The sequence below is a fragment of the Gallus gallus genome, chromosome 6 (assembly GCF_016699485.2).
Source record: "Gallus gallus isolate bGalGal1 chromosome 6, bGalGal1.mat.broiler.GRCg7b, whole genome shotgun sequence".
In the NCBI taxonomy this organism is placed as follows: domain Eukaryota; kingdom Metazoa; phylum Chordata; class Aves; order Galliformes; family Phasianidae; genus Gallus; species Gallus gallus.
This window is the reverse complement of record NC_052537.1, coordinates 9,799,398-9,817,524: the sequence shown is the minus strand read 5'-3', so window position 1 is coordinate 9,817,524 and position 18,127 is coordinate 9,799,398. Positions and strand designations below refer to the sequence as shown.

At 39.3% G+C, this 18,127-nt stretch overlaps 1 protein-coding gene and 1 long non-coding RNA gene across 5 annotated transcripts in view; one reads left to right on the top strand and one right to left on the bottom strand.

Annotated features, from left to right (window-relative positions):
* The first annotated feature begins 2,566 nt into the window (after positions 1-2,566).
* LOC101749147 lies at positions 2,567-13,540 on the top strand. Of its 2 annotated transcripts, XR_005860853.2 has the most exons (4): positions 2,567-2,682; positions 3,377-3,446; positions 4,991-5,086; positions 6,720-13,540. It is a non-coding gene; the product is annotated as an uncharacterized LOC101749147 (long non-coding RNA). The 2 variants fall into 2 exon arrangements; XR_005860854.2 differs by lacking the exon at positions 4,991-5,086.
* CCDC6 (coiled-coil domain containing 6) overlaps positions 9,662-18,127 on the bottom strand; it is a 47,836-nt gene continuing 39,370 nt past the window's right edge. Inside the window, exons 8-9 of one of the 3 annotated variants that reach the window (NM_001031221.2) lie at positions 17,464-17,588; positions 9,662-15,133 (exon numbers count right to left, since the gene is read on the bottom strand). In NM_001031221.2, coding sequence (NP_001026392.2) covers positions 14,942-15,133; positions 17,464-17,588 — 317 coding nt within the window. In that variant the 3' untranslated portion in view covers positions 9,662-14,941. Of the gene's footprint in view, positions 15,134-16,039; positions 17,114-17,463; positions 17,589-18,127 lie in introns of those variants that run through there. The other 2 variants (XM_046942841.1, XM_046942840.1) reach the window with 2 other exon arrangements.

Below are 18,127 nucleotides of genomic sequence, written 5' to 3'. Positions count from 1 at the left end.
GATTTCCAGGCTGTATTTCAGCAGGCTGGCAGATCTGCCAAGATCTGTAAGTACTGTGCTGTTGTGCTGACTCAGAGCCAGAGCTGTGCAATGTCAGCACCTGGGACGGTTCCAGTCCTCAGTGTAATACGAGCGTTCACCTCGGAGGTACATCACCCAGCAATGAAATCACATAACAAGATCTATCTTTAAAACCTTTACAATCTGCTTTGAGGTAGAATATTGCAACTTGTCCAGCAAGTGGTGAAACAACTAGACAAAGTAGAAAACAAAACCGCCATTAGCGCATATGCATGCTACATACTCATTTCTGTCCTGAAAACAAGCTGAAGAAGGTTTTTGCTTTGCAGCAGCTACCAATGCAACATATCCACAGAACGAGTTCTGATCAAATCGGTACAGTGCTCCTCTCTCACAAATTACACTCCTTATACAACATCACCTGGCTGGTACATCCTAAGTCTTATGGAGCATCTGCTGCCCCTGCAAATCAAGAAGCAAATGCAACAAGAATCACGTGCGAGTACCACTATCATTTAAATTATCAGCTTTCTGTTCAGGAGCAGACATTCATTTTGAGGGAGGAAGGAGAAAATTCTTTACAGCATCTGAGTTTTCAACAGTTGGTGTTAACCCTTACCCTTATCTCACACGGGATGATCCTAAGACTTATTGGAACCACAGGCCAAAAAGAGAGATGTGAGTGAGGCAAAAGAGAACACCCCTTCTAAGCATATAAAAGACAGAGTGCATATACTGTGCTTTGGTATCCTTTAAACTGCAGAATTTCTGCACTCAAAAACAGAGGATGAAACAAGCTGTGGCATATGCATATCAGCAAGGCAAAGGAAAATCGTCTGGCAGTGCATTTCAGACTAGGCAATATCAAAGCAGAAGCTTCCCTCCTTGAAAGTGAGCTCAGGAGCGACAGGCTGAAAGACCAGCTCTCTGATGCCAGTCTCAGAAAATCCAGTGCTATTATATACATAAAGAGAGCTCCAAGTGACTGATTTAGATGACATTCAGACACTGCTGAACGCAGAAGTAACATACACTCTAGTAAATATAAATGGATTTTGCCTTGGTAATTTCATAGCATTTTGACATACAGTCTAAATTCATTTGGAGGGTTTCTGGCTTTGATCCTCTTATGATAGCTGTTAAGATCTGAAAACCTTTTGTCCAAACAGTTACACATGAGACATGATCTAATTTCTAAGACACAGCGTTTAGTCTCTACCTTGAATTCACAACGTTTTGGAGAAATTTTGTTTTTCCCCAAAGCAACAGCATGTATTTAATACACGCACACACACAAAAAAAGACCACGTTCAGAGGAAAGCTCCTTGAAAGGGTTGCACTGTGTCAAATATGCAACAGGAAACAGAGTCTCACCTTGAACTGCACAACACATGCTTGTAACAATGTCACGAGACTGAGGGCTAAGCCATGGTTCTGCCCTGGCGTGCAATTGAGGGATAATTCAAGCAGGCTTTTAAGGATCTTCTAAAGCATAAAAAAGGCCTACCAGTTCTTATTTGCTCCTCATCCTCAGAATATGAATCTCTGTAACTATACTTAGTCCATACAGACCGTGCTGATTTGCGCTGTGAATTATTTTTAACTTGTTCTTTAATTGTTTGAATTTGCTGTCAAATAATATTAAAAAAAACTTCATGTACTTCATGCATTTGAGCAATACTTCCTAAGGACCGTTAATGCACACTGAAACAATTACACAGTTATCCAGTTTTTTACACTGTTGATTCAGCTAACAGATAACACACGCAGAAATGGGCACAGAAAGAATGCTACAGTCCCATATTACACCATACATGCATTGCTTACCATAGAGCCCAGAGAAAGATTATTCCATACCAAGCGAGGCATACAGTAATCAACTAAAATAATTTCCATTTTCAAATAGCCAATATTTATTGGTGCCATAAGTAATGAGAAATTGCCTTATCTTTTTCACAATGTTTAATTAGTGCTGACTGGTGGTATCACCACCTGAGAATTACAAAGAAGCTCAAGTTTTAGTACATCAATCTACAGTAAAAGCAAGCCTTAACTCATCAGATGTAACATACAGAGCAGACAGAAAAAGGTAACATAAGATCACCACGTCAAACAGGTGTTTTGAATGAGCATTGGTTAGAAAAAGATTGAGCTTGGAGTGAACTCTTCAGCTTCTTCTCTCTATTGGTGAGTCTCATCTCAGAGTAACATTATTTCTCCATTGATTGATGTGGCTTATTTTCAGTTACTGAGAAGTTCTTCAGAAGAGCCACAGCAATGAATTTTGGAAATATCTGAGACACCAAGGAAAGCAAAGTTTATTTAAAAAATCTCTACACAGGCTTAGCATTTATTTTTAACACCTAGCATTCCCACACAGTTAATGTTCATGAACACATACGTTACTTCTTCCTCTTTCCTCTGCACTGGATAATCATTAAAAGAAGTATCTACGGTTATAATGAGCCCAAAAGTTCAACTGGCATCGACTTAATATGTAACCAAATGGTATCTTAAATACAGGACCAGAGTCTTCATACAAAATGCCCCTGCTTCATGTTGCAGCTTGTTTTACTTTTTTCTTCTTTTTTTAATAAACACCAATGAGGAAAACAATCTCAGAGCAGATCCACCCCAGTCAAAAGACTTAAAGTAAAACAGGTAAAGAAATATGAATTTAAAATTTGAATAAGCTGACAGCGAATAAAATTTGCATTCCCAGAACATTGTTATTTTCTGTTAGTTTCTTTAAAGGGAAGGGTTTTTTTTTTTTTTTGCCTCAGGGTAGGCTGATGAACCACCTTAACTTTCTTCAGTTCAGAGATGGAAATCATCCTTCATGGCTTCCATAACCTGCTTTTGATGTCCTGCAGTAATTACACAACTGCTCTGGAAAGCAAAGAGGAGCTGCGGGATCCTTGCCTCTGAGTAGAACACTTGGGGAGACGCTAAGAAAAAGTCTTTGCTGACCCATTGCTCTCTGCTGAGAACTCCCCTACCTTAGCCCAAAGGCTGGGATAGGAAAGCAGAAGAGAGCATGTCAATCTTTTATTGCTTGTTCTACTTTGGGGGATCGGTTGTGGAGGAAGAAAGTAAATTCTGATTATCATGAGGGCAACTTTAGTACCAGTGGACAGATAATGAGAAAGCAGCATGCTGGCCCCTTTTGCCCCATAGGAATGACGTTGCCATGCCTTTCACTGAAATCTGAGATCTGAACCCTGGAGGAAGCGCTCAGTTTAGAAACGACTGTGAATTTTTCAGGAAGGTGTAAAAGACTTCAAAGCTAATTTTGAAACCCACTGATCCATTTGGAAGTTGAAACCAAACTCAGTTCTCATTTCTCCTTGTCTAGATCCCAAAGTATTTCACAATTATTATTTCATCAGCGTGAACAAGAACAACAGCTGACCCACAATATCAAGGTAAGAGCCAATTTCTGCTATCAATAAATCCTAGTATTTTGGGAATCAAAGATTCACTGACGTCTGCTCAATCACATCTAAAAAGATTCCTTGCTATAATACATTTAAATAATATCAGGTAGGTGACAGTGCTGCAAAATAAGCAAACCACTACAAACTCCTCTTCCCAGAACAGTTTATTAAGAAGGAATCTGGAAGACAAGGAGAAATGGAAAAGTGAGAGTACTGAAGTTGTACTATCAGCAGCCAGTGAGACTACTATGAAATGACAGTTAAGTTTGGCAGTTTAAGTATCATTTATCAGAAAAAAATCACTGAAACAGTTCTGCAGTGGTAAAAGGAAGCTGCCCCAGCAAGTACAGGAGACTGCTAAAAGGCAGTATGGACAAAAGATTCAGATCTGCATGAGAAGCAAGGAGCAGAAGATCAAAGAAGAAAAGAGCAAATAAACCTGGTAGCACGTTAAAAGAACAAAAGAACAAACTTGTAAAGATGTGAATCTCGTAGCCTGACAGACTCTCAGTCATCATCAGTTCTATCAGTGCATTGTTTATCCAGCACTTCACATCTTTTCCTAGCAAACTTATAGCAAATCACATTACTATCACAGGACATCCTGACTAACTGAATACTGGGAATCTGTGGGAAATTAGTTTACTTTCACTTTTTTTTTTTTTTTTTTTTTTTAAGTATGTAACCTGGGAAAATGGAGATGCCTTGTTGGGCCTAACACAGCCTGAAACTAAGAGGTTGCAGAATAAGAATATTTTTCAGAATATTTCAATAGTGAAGTGAAAATACTTAAGAAAAGCAAGCAAACAAAAAAACAATTGATTCCAGCAAAAAGGTCGATTTCCTGTTCAAAAATGAGCCGGATTCCCCACTCACTGGGTTCTTAACCAGTATAAAGGAACTTACTCCGTTCCCATTGTGCCCTGTCTTCCCTTGTTATCCATCTGGCACACTCAAACCGCTGTCACGTATTACTCACAGCAGTTTGTGTCATTTTCCAGATAACTTTCTGTAAAATGGTGGGTAGATAAGTTAAGCTGTAATACACTAAAACAGAAACTAAAAAACTAAAGCCTTCCTTGCCCGACAGTCTTGTCCTGGAAACAGCAGTCTGTGTTGCATGTCAGTGCAAAAACCTGTCAGGGGTTCTTGCTCTCAGCGTATGTGGGAGGTGACAGTCACAGAAGCCAATTACTTCTCTTCTGTTTTTCTTGCTCTTTTCCTTCTGTACGTCTCCCCCCCCCCTACCCTTTGCAGATAAATATAGGAACGAGCCAGGACCAGACAGACTGTGCAGTGATGGCTCCAGCTCACACGCCGGCTGTGCTAAAGCTGTGATAGTGTTCAATTCAAAATGGGCTTTGTTTTGTCTTCCTGCTACAGATCAGGCAGATGCATAGAGTTAGAAGAGGTGGTAAAACTGGCAGGACATTAATGATACTTCTAGCCACGTTCATATAGGCACAGAAGTTCGGACTCAATGATCTCTTGAGGTCCCTTCCAACCCCTGTGATTCTGTGATCTCTCTCTAGAAAAACAAACCAAGCACACCAAACACAAGCATGAAGTTCCAGACAAGCTAAGAATGGTTACTGTTCTCTAGAGACCACGTGTTGACAAGAATCTAGGTAAGATGTGGGCTGAAGTTACAGTTAACATGAATTTCAGTGCAAAGTGCTCTCCTTTCAATTAGGTGGGTTTCTGAAACACATGGTAAAAATAAAAGTCAAAGCTTTACTCTGTAGTCCTGACTCTCACAAGCCATCCTTCCAATGCACTGACACTTGAATCAGAGAGACTGCTAGGAAAGGGGCACTGCATTCCCAGAGCATCTTTAGGAAGCTCTTGGGATATTTCAGCCAAAAATAGGTTCTGCTCCGCTCTTAATGCGGAAATTAACTTCAGTTACACAGAGCCAATACACATACACTTAAAAACAGGAGACACTTTAGTCTACACACAAGGTTTTAAAAGAAACTTCATGACTTTTCACAATATGAAACAGTTGATTTTAGAACCCTTAACTTTAGAACCCTTAACTATCTTCAGGAACTAGCTGCATTAATATAGTCCTTCATTAAACAGTCAAGTCAACAGTCATACTAAACCTAGGGCTCCATAATAGTGTGAAGAATGCAGTAACATCTAACAGGATTAATTCCTTAATACGTTGTCATGCCTAACATTTATTTTGGAATGCAAACCCAGGAAAACAATTTAAATAAAACTTATGATATTTATGATTCACTAAATTTGCTGTAAGTTCTCTGTGAAGGACCAGCAAATAGATTACTCAACAGTTACATACAAATACGTTCTGATAAGTAAGAGTATGCAAGGATGTATTATGCATATAAGACTTCATTCTAACTACCCATCCACGGAAACTCATTTCTAGATAGAGTTCCAGTGAAAGTTAAGATGTTGCTGATATGGATTTAAACACATTTAAGAACTTTAATTTCTTTACTGTCAGGGCTGTGCTATACTTCTTACTTAAGTTGAGGCCTAGACAATTGATAGCCTAGCTCAAGAGAGAGCTAAATCTGCAAGGCGTAAACACAAAACTCACTGCTAACTTTTTCCTCCCCCTTTTCTTCAAGTTGCATGCTGAGACATAAATGATAACCTACTTCAGGGAAGAAACAGTGCTGCATTGCTGGGGCTCATGTCATCTTTAACATCTCAGAAATGATGTCCTGGCTCCTACAGTACCATTTCCAGGAGCTGCCAGTCCTTTTGGATAATCAGTCACCCAAGGAGGGAATTCCTTCCCTTCCCCTACAAGTAACTTCAACATGTTCATCTGGCACTGCCCTCTCCTCTGCTGTCTGATCTTAGCTGTCTGGAAAGTAAGTCTCTCCAGAGTTCAACCAGCTGTTTTCTCACCTAAATGGAGTTTGCTTCGATTCTTCCTGGTACCAACATTGCTGTATAAGAAAAAAATAATACTGTTCAGTTTACAAGTGTTCCCAGCCAGTGGAGAACTGGAATCCCAGCTAGCTCTCCCCTTTGACAGAGAGGCAACGGGTAGCCAGAAGATGTTTGTATACCTGTCCTATTGTTTCTCTTAGCCAGGCTCATCTATTCTTCTCCTGCTCATCACAGCAGCATGTTGTCATTCTCCTTTCATTGTCTATTGGTGTCACACAACAGTATTAGACGCACCTCTGGATACAGAATTGGGTTCAGTGACCTCTTCCAATCCATAGGCGCTTTCTTTGACCATCAAGACATTTTGATTTGTTCTTTATATTTTAGGATCTTCAGGCAACAATGTTCAGTGGCAGAGAGCTCCAGCCCAAAGGAAAGGCAGCAAAAATCTGCAATTCCTGCTGTTTCAGGTACTGAAGAGACAGAAAGACGCTGAGAGCCGGAGGCAGTGAGCAGTTCCAACCCTTCCAGTATCCAGCCAGCTGGGTTTGCAGTGTGCTTGCTTACAGATCCAAGAGCTGCAACGCAACCTCAGCCCAGCGCTTCCTGCACACTTATTTCCTGCTCATCACATGCTCTGCTGCAATGGCTGAGGAAGGCTCTGACACTGGTCTCCCAATGGCCTCCGCAACTTTGGATCCAACCTGCAGGACATTAAACACTTCAAGGCCCTAAACACAGTTGGCTACATCCGGATGTTCTGTCAGATTCCTGTTATTTCCTCAGCTCATCTCTACTGTGAAAAGTATCAGTGCTGTTTGGATCAGAACCACTAGACATAAGCTTCTCCCTCGTTGAAAGAACAGAGATGACCACACAACACACAGCTGAGACTATCACAGATCACTGTTCTGGTTTCATTAAATTCACATGACAGATTTCATTTAAAATAGCCGATGTCCAGCTTTTACTCTTATTTCTAAATAATCTAACTTTTACTCTATACCACTCAAAGGAAAAAAAAAACGTTTGTCACAGCAGGCATCACCACCAACTCACTGATTAACAAGAAGACTTTCTCCCTTGCAGGGATACAGAAGAGGCCGTAGTCAACTTCATGAGCCCTCAGGCTGAAAAGCAGTACTCCCCAATACTTGCATTTAGTGTTTTTTGTATTCCGAACAACTAATGGTCTTTAATACACATCTTAAAACTCCACCTGGGAAATGCAGGACTGACTTCAAACTCTTGTTTCTGTGCTGAAGGGCATTTTGTTCACCTCTCACCTTACACCTCAAAAGGTATATAATTGCCTCAAAGTATGTGAATAACTCGATATTCCTACTAGCATTCTATATAGAGAAAGGATTAGGCTTATAAAAACTGCTTACTTTACAATGCAGAGTTTCTTTTCTGCTCTCAGCAGTTTATCAGAATTTTTATTACTGCAATGCTGAGAACTTGCTTCCCCAGTACAAGCTCCAGAAGAAATAAAAAAGAACCACTTAAAGAGGAGATCACATGGACAAAGGAACTTGAAATTAAACTGATCACATGCACATTCTTCTCATTTGGCCTTCTGGAAGAATTCAAGTTACTCCTTTCAGTTCAGCAGATGTCAGAGAAAAGACGAGGGGCATGAAGACGGACAGCATCAGCACAGCTCATTCACCTGGTTAACGTTCTCACCAGGTGCGTCAGCGTCAGGCAGGATATTCACAAGGAGACAGGCAGAACAGATTGCTCAGCATTTGCAGCAGTGGGGAGAGGAGAATAAAGACATCTGATGAAACACTGCTTGTGTTGTAGGAACAGAGCAACAGAGAACAGCTAGATCAGCATTTCACTGCAGAAGTACTTACACGTCCTGCTGCCCAAGAACCTGCAGTCATCATGCTCCAGGGATTTTGCTGTATATATTGCCACCAGATTAAATGGAGAACATGCTCTTAATAGTGCCAGTGAGAGAGGAGTACAAAGTAAAGCAGCAACTCTTACTCATACACAGGAACATCAGAAATGCAGAGCAGAGAGTGCGCATACAGATATGCACCAGAGAAGGAGCTGAACACGGCAGAGACTAGTGGATCCAGCCAAGGAGTTTGGTAAGACTTGGACACTGACTAGAGGATGAGCAAAGGACAACTGAGAAGTGCTACTGAGGCTAAGAGCTAAGCCCAGAAACTTGACAATACAGCAAAGAACACAAAAAGTACACTACACAGGCAAACTCTGTGCTAAGTTAATGCATGAATGCATACAATAAGATGACAGAAAGATTTCACAAGGGACAACAAAACAAAGCACCTACACAAGTTTCAGAAATGCATACCACCATCATTAGGTATCTAAGGCTTATAATTCAACACGCTGCAGCTATAAGAATGCTAGGACTGTTCTTACTACTGTTTCTACCCAAAGAGAGTTAACACGATATCACAGTATCACAGAAGTGTTCACTCCAATTAACAAAAATATCTGTAGATTTATATTGATCAATGCAATGCTTTAGTAAAGACAAAACAGTAGAAATTATGGTGGATTCTTAAGACAAATCTCCATTAGAAAAATGGCAGAATACGTCAAAAATAGAACCACTTAGCTGTCAGTGTTTGATTACAAGAAAAATCACAAAGACCTGAAACAGACTACCAGACACTTTAACCATTAGCAGTGCAAAGAAACTGGAAGGAACTCTCTTCCAAACTACAAAACAGAATGCACGTATTAAAAGGTTTGCTAAGGAACATTTTTTTTCCCTTCTCTTCCACTCACACGCAGTATCAGAATAGAACAGTAGCTGTACTGCTGTAAACTGCTTTAGACTCAAAGAATGCATGATGGGGCCCATGTCCCAAATAGTCAGAAAGAGCCCGTAAGGTGTGCAGGACTACTAACATCAAAAGTTCTTGCTGTGGCAAAAAAGAGACAAATCTCACTGGAAGGCAGCTGGAGGACAAATACTTAACTGTGAAGGAGAAAGATACTCTGGAATTTTCCCCACAATAATAGCTCAAGAGACAGAGCCACACTCTTCCAAGACAGAAGCAAAGCTGAAGGAATCAAGCATGTACAACTGATTATATTTTGAATATCCATCTGATCCAAAGCAAAGAGCATCTCAGGTACAAACTTTATTATACAAGCAAGGTAATCCCCAGATTCTTCACTCAGCCACGTAAGTGAAAATACCAGAAACAGTCCAACTAGAATCAAAGACAGCAAAAATAGACACACACATATCTTTCACTGATTCTTAGTTCTCATTCTCTTCGCCCCAGTGATGACAGGCTGACAGATAGAAGGAAATACACATCCACCCCACAGTCTTTCGATACAAGTAAATACAAAAAAATCAAGTGTTTATTGGAAGTCTGCATGAAGGCACAGATGAGCTTGATTACAGACACATTGTAACAATTACAAAGATATGTAAACACGTTGAGATATACAACAAAGCAGTAATACAGCTAATACAGTGTTAAAAAAGAACAACAAACTTTCGTATCTGAGGTTCGTTCAATTATAAGATCTGATTCACACCAACACAGCGTCATGTTTTTAAGTCATCACTTGGATTCACACTCAACAAATCTGCGCTTTGACTGTTGTTATTAACTGGTGTATTTATAAATTGGATCCAAATTTGAACAGGCTTCCTTCCCTAGGACCAGGAAAACAAAGGAATAACCAGCTAGACACCCATCCAGCCTAGAATGAGGCTTCAGAGATTCCCTAAACATGTAAGAGCAATCACCGATGTACTGAAATTAAATATAAGCTTCAGAAAAGCTCAAGGACGTTAATTCCACTTTCACTTGCATTTGAGGAAATTGCTGAATTTCTGCAGGAAAGGTGATTTTTTTTCTTCCTCCACAGGAGGCTTAGATTTCATCTGAAACACCTGCCAAAACAAAAGTCAGCAATCACAAACTAAAGTGCCTTGGACAGCTTAGGCTTTACCACTAGAATAAAACGCCTTTGTTTACAGATACAATATTAATTCATATAGTGAGAAAACTCACCTTTGCAAGTAGAATACTATTTCCAATATTTCTGTGGAAAGGGGCATCACTTTTTTTATTATTATTATTAGATACCAGAGTCAAGAACTTAAAAAAAAAAAACAACTGCAACACAGCTCTTTGAAAAATGTTGTGGTTCAGGCCTAGCCAAAGAGTACTCTGAGCAGCAACTTACTACAGGGACACACAGTTTTCTCAACCTCAACCACCTGGCCAACTCTCCACTCCCCATCTACAAAAGCTTTATAACCTTTGGAGCCCAGCTGCAGTGAGGAAAGACTCCTGTCTGGGTAAGATATGCTGAGAAAAACCTAGCATAGCTACATTTCTACCGACTCTGCAGCCACATCATCCCAACATAAAGATGAGGTAGTACTTTTCTTTGGAGCCCAACTAGTTGAACAGGAAAGGAACAAAGACTATTCTCCCTACTGTAGCAGCTGTCTGTTAGTGCAGCACCAAATTTCTGCACTTTTCCCCTCTTCTTCAGGGCACATTACTAATGCAAGCACAGGAATAGCTGCTTAAAAGAGAAATCATATTATGAGCGTACAATCCCACCTGAACTAAGACTGAATCATAAAGGCCACATTATAGCACACTGAGTGACTTCCTCCAATCCACAAAGTGGCACTGTTTCTTAACCTCTATTTGTACTGGGACTAGTGGTTTTTACCCAAAGAGAACATGAAAGATATCCTGAGTACTTATAACAGTGAAATGCAGAATTTAAAAAGCAAAAATAGAAAAATAAAAATTAACAAATCTAGTCCAAATCCAAAAAAAGGTTGGGAGAGAAATTCAGCTCATTTGAGAACCGACGAAACCAGATTGTCTCTATGCATGCAGTTCATTTGGAACTTATGGGCTGCATTTTCCCTCCCTTCAAGAGGGCAGCTCCTTCCCTTTTAAGGAGGTTGTTGTAATGTACACACGTATCAAGATTTCATAGCTTACACCAATAAGCCTTCTGGTTTTTTTTATGAGATGGCTTGAACTGGAGAAATATGCTCTGCATAGTTCATACTCCGTAGACTCCCACGGATCAAAAAGAAACAATCTGCCACGACTAAAACAAAGGAAACATTGGAAAAAATGGAATAGTATTAGAACTTATACTGCTTGTAAAACTAAACACTAGAGGGAAAAAAAAAAAAAAAGGGAAAAGAAAAACAACCAAACCACTGTAATACTTTAAAGAGGTCCCTGGATGCATCCTCTTAATAAGCAATAACCAATATTGAGAATGAAAGACTGTGACCTTTGATGTCTAAAGTAGCCAAGGCTCCATGATGAGCTTCCATATTTAACTAAATATACGGAGTCTAAGCTGTCTCCTGTTAACAGTGCAGCTTGCACAGATTCCAGGAAGCTCCAACATTTTTGCTGCTTCCAAGACTGTACTTTTCATTCAGTTGAAGTGCACAGGAATTCCACTCAGATGGATTCATGAACCTGAGCATTTTAACAGGACAAGGAGTCCTGTTTAGCTCTGGTACAGCAAGACAGAAAAGCAATGTTACTTTCCTGGGAAACTCTGATAATCCTTTCTGGCCTTGGGAATATGCTCTTAGAGGTGATTATAATTAAAACAATCTTATCTGGCTTTTAGCTGGAAGACTATCTCTGAACAATCCCATTTCTTCTTCCAAAGAACTTCTCTGGAACAAGTTCTGGATAAAATGAACTCAATGCTCTACAGAGATCAGCTGCATTCCAGTGTCGAAACCAGATCCCTTGAGAGAAAAAGTAAAAAAGAAAGCTGTTTGGTTGTCAGAGAAGTAAGTACTGCTGAAACAGCCACACCATTTATTTATTTATTTTAAACCTTTAGCTATAAACAGGCACACTCACAAAATGTTCATCACAGCTAAAAGTTGCTTCTGTGACCTTGCACAACTCGCGATGCTGCATCGTGTAACCCACAGGCATCAGAAATGATGAGGACAGCAGAAACCTACCCGGATGCCTCTGAGATAAAATAAAGAAGCTAAGCCAGACCTCTCTGTCAAGGCAGTTTCTCTAGCCTATGGGAGATTCTCACAAAATCACCACTGCAGAACGATAATTCATGACCATAATTCACAAGGAAAACTGAAAATCCATTTACATTTATTAGGAGATGGTTGTGCACAATTCCTTATCTTCTTCAAAAAGTCTACAAATAGAGTTCAACACTTCTGATTGCAAGCACATGTTTCTTCAACGTTCTTAATTAGGTAAGGCCAATTTAGTGGCTTGTTACATTTTCAGGATTTAGTATACATTTGGCAGTTCTTTACTTTCACCTGGTTAACAGTCTCATTGGAATAGTACGGAGAGTTCACTAAGACACTTCATAACAGCAGCTGAACTTGAGTTACACAAACTCAGTTTTGGAATATGCATCAAATGTTATTCGAGGCAAATTTCCATTTTAAGGTCTTTGTACAACATCATTAAAGGCTTCCCCCCACCCACCAGCATTTATACTAGTACTACTATGGGCTCACACTCCATAGAGCCATACGACCAAAAATCTCAAAGCACTTCAGAAAGGAGGACACCATTTTTAATAGTGATATGGTCGAGCTGGAATCCTGCTTATAAAAGAATATATTTTTTTTCTCTGTCTTCTGCTTACAAAACCAATCCTACCTATCTTGACCTTAGTCTCACCTCTGACTGCCTGTCATTTTCTCACATGCAATCCTATCACTGATTCAGGAGCTGTGTTTAATTGCAATGCTCACAGCTGCACTTCCTCTGTGGAAAAATGAGCACCTGCGATGGGCAATTATTTTCAGATGGAAGCACTGGTCGAATTGTAGATCTGCCACAATCTTGAGTATCACTTTATCAGAAAGTCACTGTCATAACTAACATAATTTGATAATGCACTTGATCCCATACTGGTTTAACAAGTGTAATAGGCTAGGTATGCATTTCTCTATATTCTCTATGAGCCGAAACTACATAGATACAAATTCTAGTTTTGCCTTAAGCTGAACCTTTCACAACATTGTTTTAACTTACTACTTCGATTTAGAGCACTGATTTTATACAGATATTCAGTCTCCAATTCTTACTGAATAGTTGAGTGGCAAACATGGAAAATATACGTACAAGTGTTACTATACTACCAGAATGCTGTACTTCCTTCTCAAAAGTGTCCTTAATAAAGCATTAGGCATGTCAAACAAATTTTTGTAAACAAAAGATAAATTACTCACGTTCTGCTCTGATTATAGCCAGATACATATTCTCATAAAATAAACATTCTCTTGTCATTTTCCATGGCCCACATATCCGTATAGATGAGGTAAACCACTTGAAATCATCAATAATATATAAACCTCAGTACTCAACAGGAACCTCAGGAAAAATAAAACTGAGCAAGATGTCAATACCAAGAAGTGACACTTTGTTCCACTGCAAAGTGAAACCAAACAATTTATTTGTGCTAGATGAATGCAAAGAATGTATTTGGAACACATTTCTTTATACATTGTACCGGCTTAGGCTGCTAAATAAGCATTCATTAGTGCCACGTTGTGCTACTTTCTTGTACTCTGTTTCTACCAAGTAATACAACATTTTTGGCTGTTATGCCAATATATTCCTATATGCTCATCGTATATCTTATTATCTAACAGACTTGAACATTTCAAATACTTGTTCAATCTTTGTTTTAGGGCAATCACAATTAATATATTTTAACAAGGAAAAAAAAATAATCAGCTGTTTTCTACAATCATGTTGCCTTCTGCAGCAAAAAAATCAAAGAGCACACTTCAATCAGCTATCAGTAACCTGTGGGCAGGACCACACTTAGAGCTCTAAGTTAACTGTGACAGATCACACCGTATGGACAGCTTACAGGTTAATGTAAACGTCAAGTGAAATAATCAAATCTTAAGGTCCACAAATTGTACATTCCATATACTCCAGCAAGTCAGCTCCCTCTCCTTAAAATTCAGACCGCACCATACGTTTGAGGTGTTTTTAAACAGGAGAAGTATGGATGTGTCCTGTGTGCTGAATTAAGCTTATTTACTACGTAATACAATAGAGTATGTGTCTTGGGCACTGATTAGGGTGACTGACTCACTTTTGCGCTAGAAGCTGTTATTTCAAATGACTGAAACGTAGTGCTAATTTTCCACAAGCTTGGTAAACACTGTAATATTTCAGAATTTATCAGATAGCCCATCATGCCTTTAACTTTATGCAAATTGTCATGAAAAAATATAGAAAGGTATCCCTTTAATTTTACAAACCTAGAAGCCAGGAAAATGAAGCTTTGGAGCCAAGCAAAACGACGTAATGCCGTATTACCAAACAGAGTTGCAAATGTTCCAGCCAGAGAATGGACATACATGTAGTTCAAGTAAACACTGATGGAAATTTTTGTTAAGTTAGTGTTGTAGACCCACAACACTGGCTGCATTTTTATACAAACGTTTACAACACAATTAACAGTGAAGCCTATATAACCTCAGTGCAAATAAGTCAAATCCAAATATGCCAAGTAAGCCTTTGGCTTTAGTAAACTGCTCCATGTTATGAGTCCAATTCTGACATACAGACTGCTGAGCACATGCACTAAGGCTGAGAGGAGGGATGCACTGAATGTTGAAAAGTGGCTGACTGCGATGCTGCGGATTGGACCGTAGGTTGCACAGGTGGAGGAGGTGGTGGCGGAGGTGGCTGCACGGGGGTCTGCGTGTTTGGAGAAGGAGGAGGAGTGGGACGTTTAAATTTGTCAGGGCTGTTACTTCTTCGTGGTGAAGGCCTCTGCAGAACAAATATTGAAATTATGTTTAACGCATTCCTTAAGAACTTTAGGTGCAAGTCCTCTAATCAATGTATTGAGCTTGGCAAAGGAAAAAAAACCACAATTATATGGGGAGAATCACTTCCAAGCATTGCAAGAATCACAGTACAATTTTTACTTAAAATACATCGTTTCTCTAAAACGGAGAAGCAAAGGAAAGTGGAAGTGTTTCTGAAATCAAACAAAACATGCATTCCTTCCAGACAGCTTGCAGGAAATGAAAATAAGACATTATGTCCTGAACATATGTTTACCTCTGATGAGCTGCAACCTATAAAAGAGACCTGGAGAGATGCTGAAAAGACGGTACCTCTCAGTTGTGCTAGCCCAACAGCAGGCACTGATGAACTTTTAAATTTACACTGCTGGCACATCAAGTCCAAATATGCAGTATGTGAGTGAGCGTAGGAATGTCCTGAATGCCAAAAAGTTTGCCTGGAATCTTTAGCATTCTGAAAGACTCTTAACCTGCATACCGGAGCAAGACTGAAGCATAACTCTAGTTTTTATTGTGAGAACAAATATCACACAACAAAGATCGCAATCCCTTGAGCTGCAGAACAAAGCAGTTGTTAGAAAGCTCCCACAACGCAAACCACAGATCTCCCATAACCTCCACATTCGAACACAAAGATTTAAAATCTAGTTCATATTTACAAGCCAGTGAGGAGAAAATAATCTTAAAAGTTAGCAATGTGACAACTGTAAGTGACACCGCAGAACTAATTTCTACAGTTTTAAAACTGAAATGGTCACTACTTACCAGTAGAGAACTTCATGGTACGACAAACCACCCACCCACAATTAATAACCAACCAAAGTCAATCAGCTCTGCAGAGAAGAATGGTTACAGTGCTACACCAAAATGTTTTACATATGAAGTCAATTTATTCTGTAATGGAGGTTGAAAATGAAGAACCAAGAAGCAAATAGCAGTTTGCTCAAAAAAATGTATATTGTATCTATTTGCACAACGATGTACAATAGATTAGTTGTACGTTCTGTGAAAAAAGTCAAGGGATTATCAACAACTGACTGATGTTTCTGAAACATTTTAAAATCATTTATTGCCGTTGCATACATCTAATAATGTGAAGGGACCTGGCTTAAGCATCAAGAAGCCAAGAGCCACACAACACACCTTCTTCAAAACAGTGTTTTGTTCTAGCAGTTGTCCTAGAGTGACTCAGTGAGACCCCAATTAATTTATACCACAAGAAAGAGCAGAATTAGCATTTCACAGAGACTGAAGAGAACAAGTTCCTTCAAAAATTTACTTATAAAACTAGGTTCTAGGTCTTCCTGAAGATTTTCCTGTGGCTAACCTGGGGTTAGTTACAGCAGGGGGCTGGACCTAAACTAGGATTCTACCCCCCTGCTGAGCTCCAGCCTCCTGTTCTAAGTACTAGTATATAGCTCCCACTTCCCTTTGCTCACTGAAATTAACAATGACTTAAGCAAGTTTACCTGAGCAATTTTAAAAACAGACATATTTTAGCATTCTACTAAATACTCTATCAAAACAAGTTTTCACATCTGAGAATGACAAGTATGAGCAAACACCTTACAGGATAGTATTTACACATGACCATATCTGCTGAGAAAAGTCAAAATGGTCTTGACACACCAACTACAAGCCGTCTTTCCAAATGGTTACTACTGAGGCTCTGCTCATTAAAACTCCACAAATACTGAGAAGAAACTCAATTAGGTAGAAATGCATTAAATAACAGTGTTAAAAAGGAAACAAATCCAGTTGAAAGATACTGAGAAATTGTCCTAGCAAATGTTTATTATATTAACTTTCTTCTTTGCCAATGAGAATAGAAAATAAGAGTTAACTGCCTGTTACAGTGACATGGTGGTAGCATTGTGTGCCATCCTGGAGAAAACCTGAGCTTGGAGCAACCTCAGATGACTCATCCGTCAGATGGTGGAGACTAGGAGAAAAATGAAAGCAATGTTTTTACTTCCTGTGATAGGCTCAGTAGCTTAGAACATCACTTCTCACATCCTGCCTGCTGATCCATAAGATGATACCTATTACTGTCCTTAAGATGATAATATATCCTATTCTTTTGTGGAAAATAAGGTTCTTCAAAAAGAATCAGTTTCTGAGGGGTGAAGAGGAAAATCAGGGTTGAAGAAAGCAGCAATAGATATCTTGGAGTAAGGAGACAAAAACAAACATATACAAAACTGTTTTGTACAAAGCTTAAGGACAAGCAATCATAACATAAAAAGTTAAACTGACATTGGCAACAATTATTTGCTTTTTTAAAATACTTACTGTAATACCATGGGACGGACCCATATGTTGCACGTGAAGGCCTGGGGAATTGTAGTAAGACATTCCAGCTCTAGTCAGTGAAGTTGGTGGTGTGAAACCAACTGTGTGACTTGCATATGACAGACCTAAAAATTGTTAAAAAGAAGTAACATCAATATTCTTGTTTGTTTTAAAATAAAGGGGCTTTGGGGGTGTTTTCCGATTATTTTTAAACAATGATGGGTTAAATAAATAGTAACTGGTGCCAAATTAGGAACCTAAAAAAAATCACTGCACTGAAAAGAGTGATCCAAGATTTATTTCATTCTTTTCCTGTAGTAAACTACCTGGTGTTTGAAAACACACATCACACAGCATTAAACATGCATTTTCACTTAACATAAACAAGTCTGCCTTGTAAGTTCACCTTCAGTTCACAGATATTCCATACAACTTTTCATCTCTCCTTGGAACAAATCACTCCCTGGACAAAATGCAGTCTGAAGAAGTAGACATGCTGTGTCTGGAGAAGCCGTCTTGCACTGGGACACTAAGAGTTTCTACATGAAAGAAACTGGATGGAGATGCCTCCTTCAAGGCAGAGCAGCTCTGCATCCAAACCAACAGCAGCCTAGATTGCCTACTTTTTTTTGCCTTGGTGTTTATAGGCAGAATCCCAAAGATC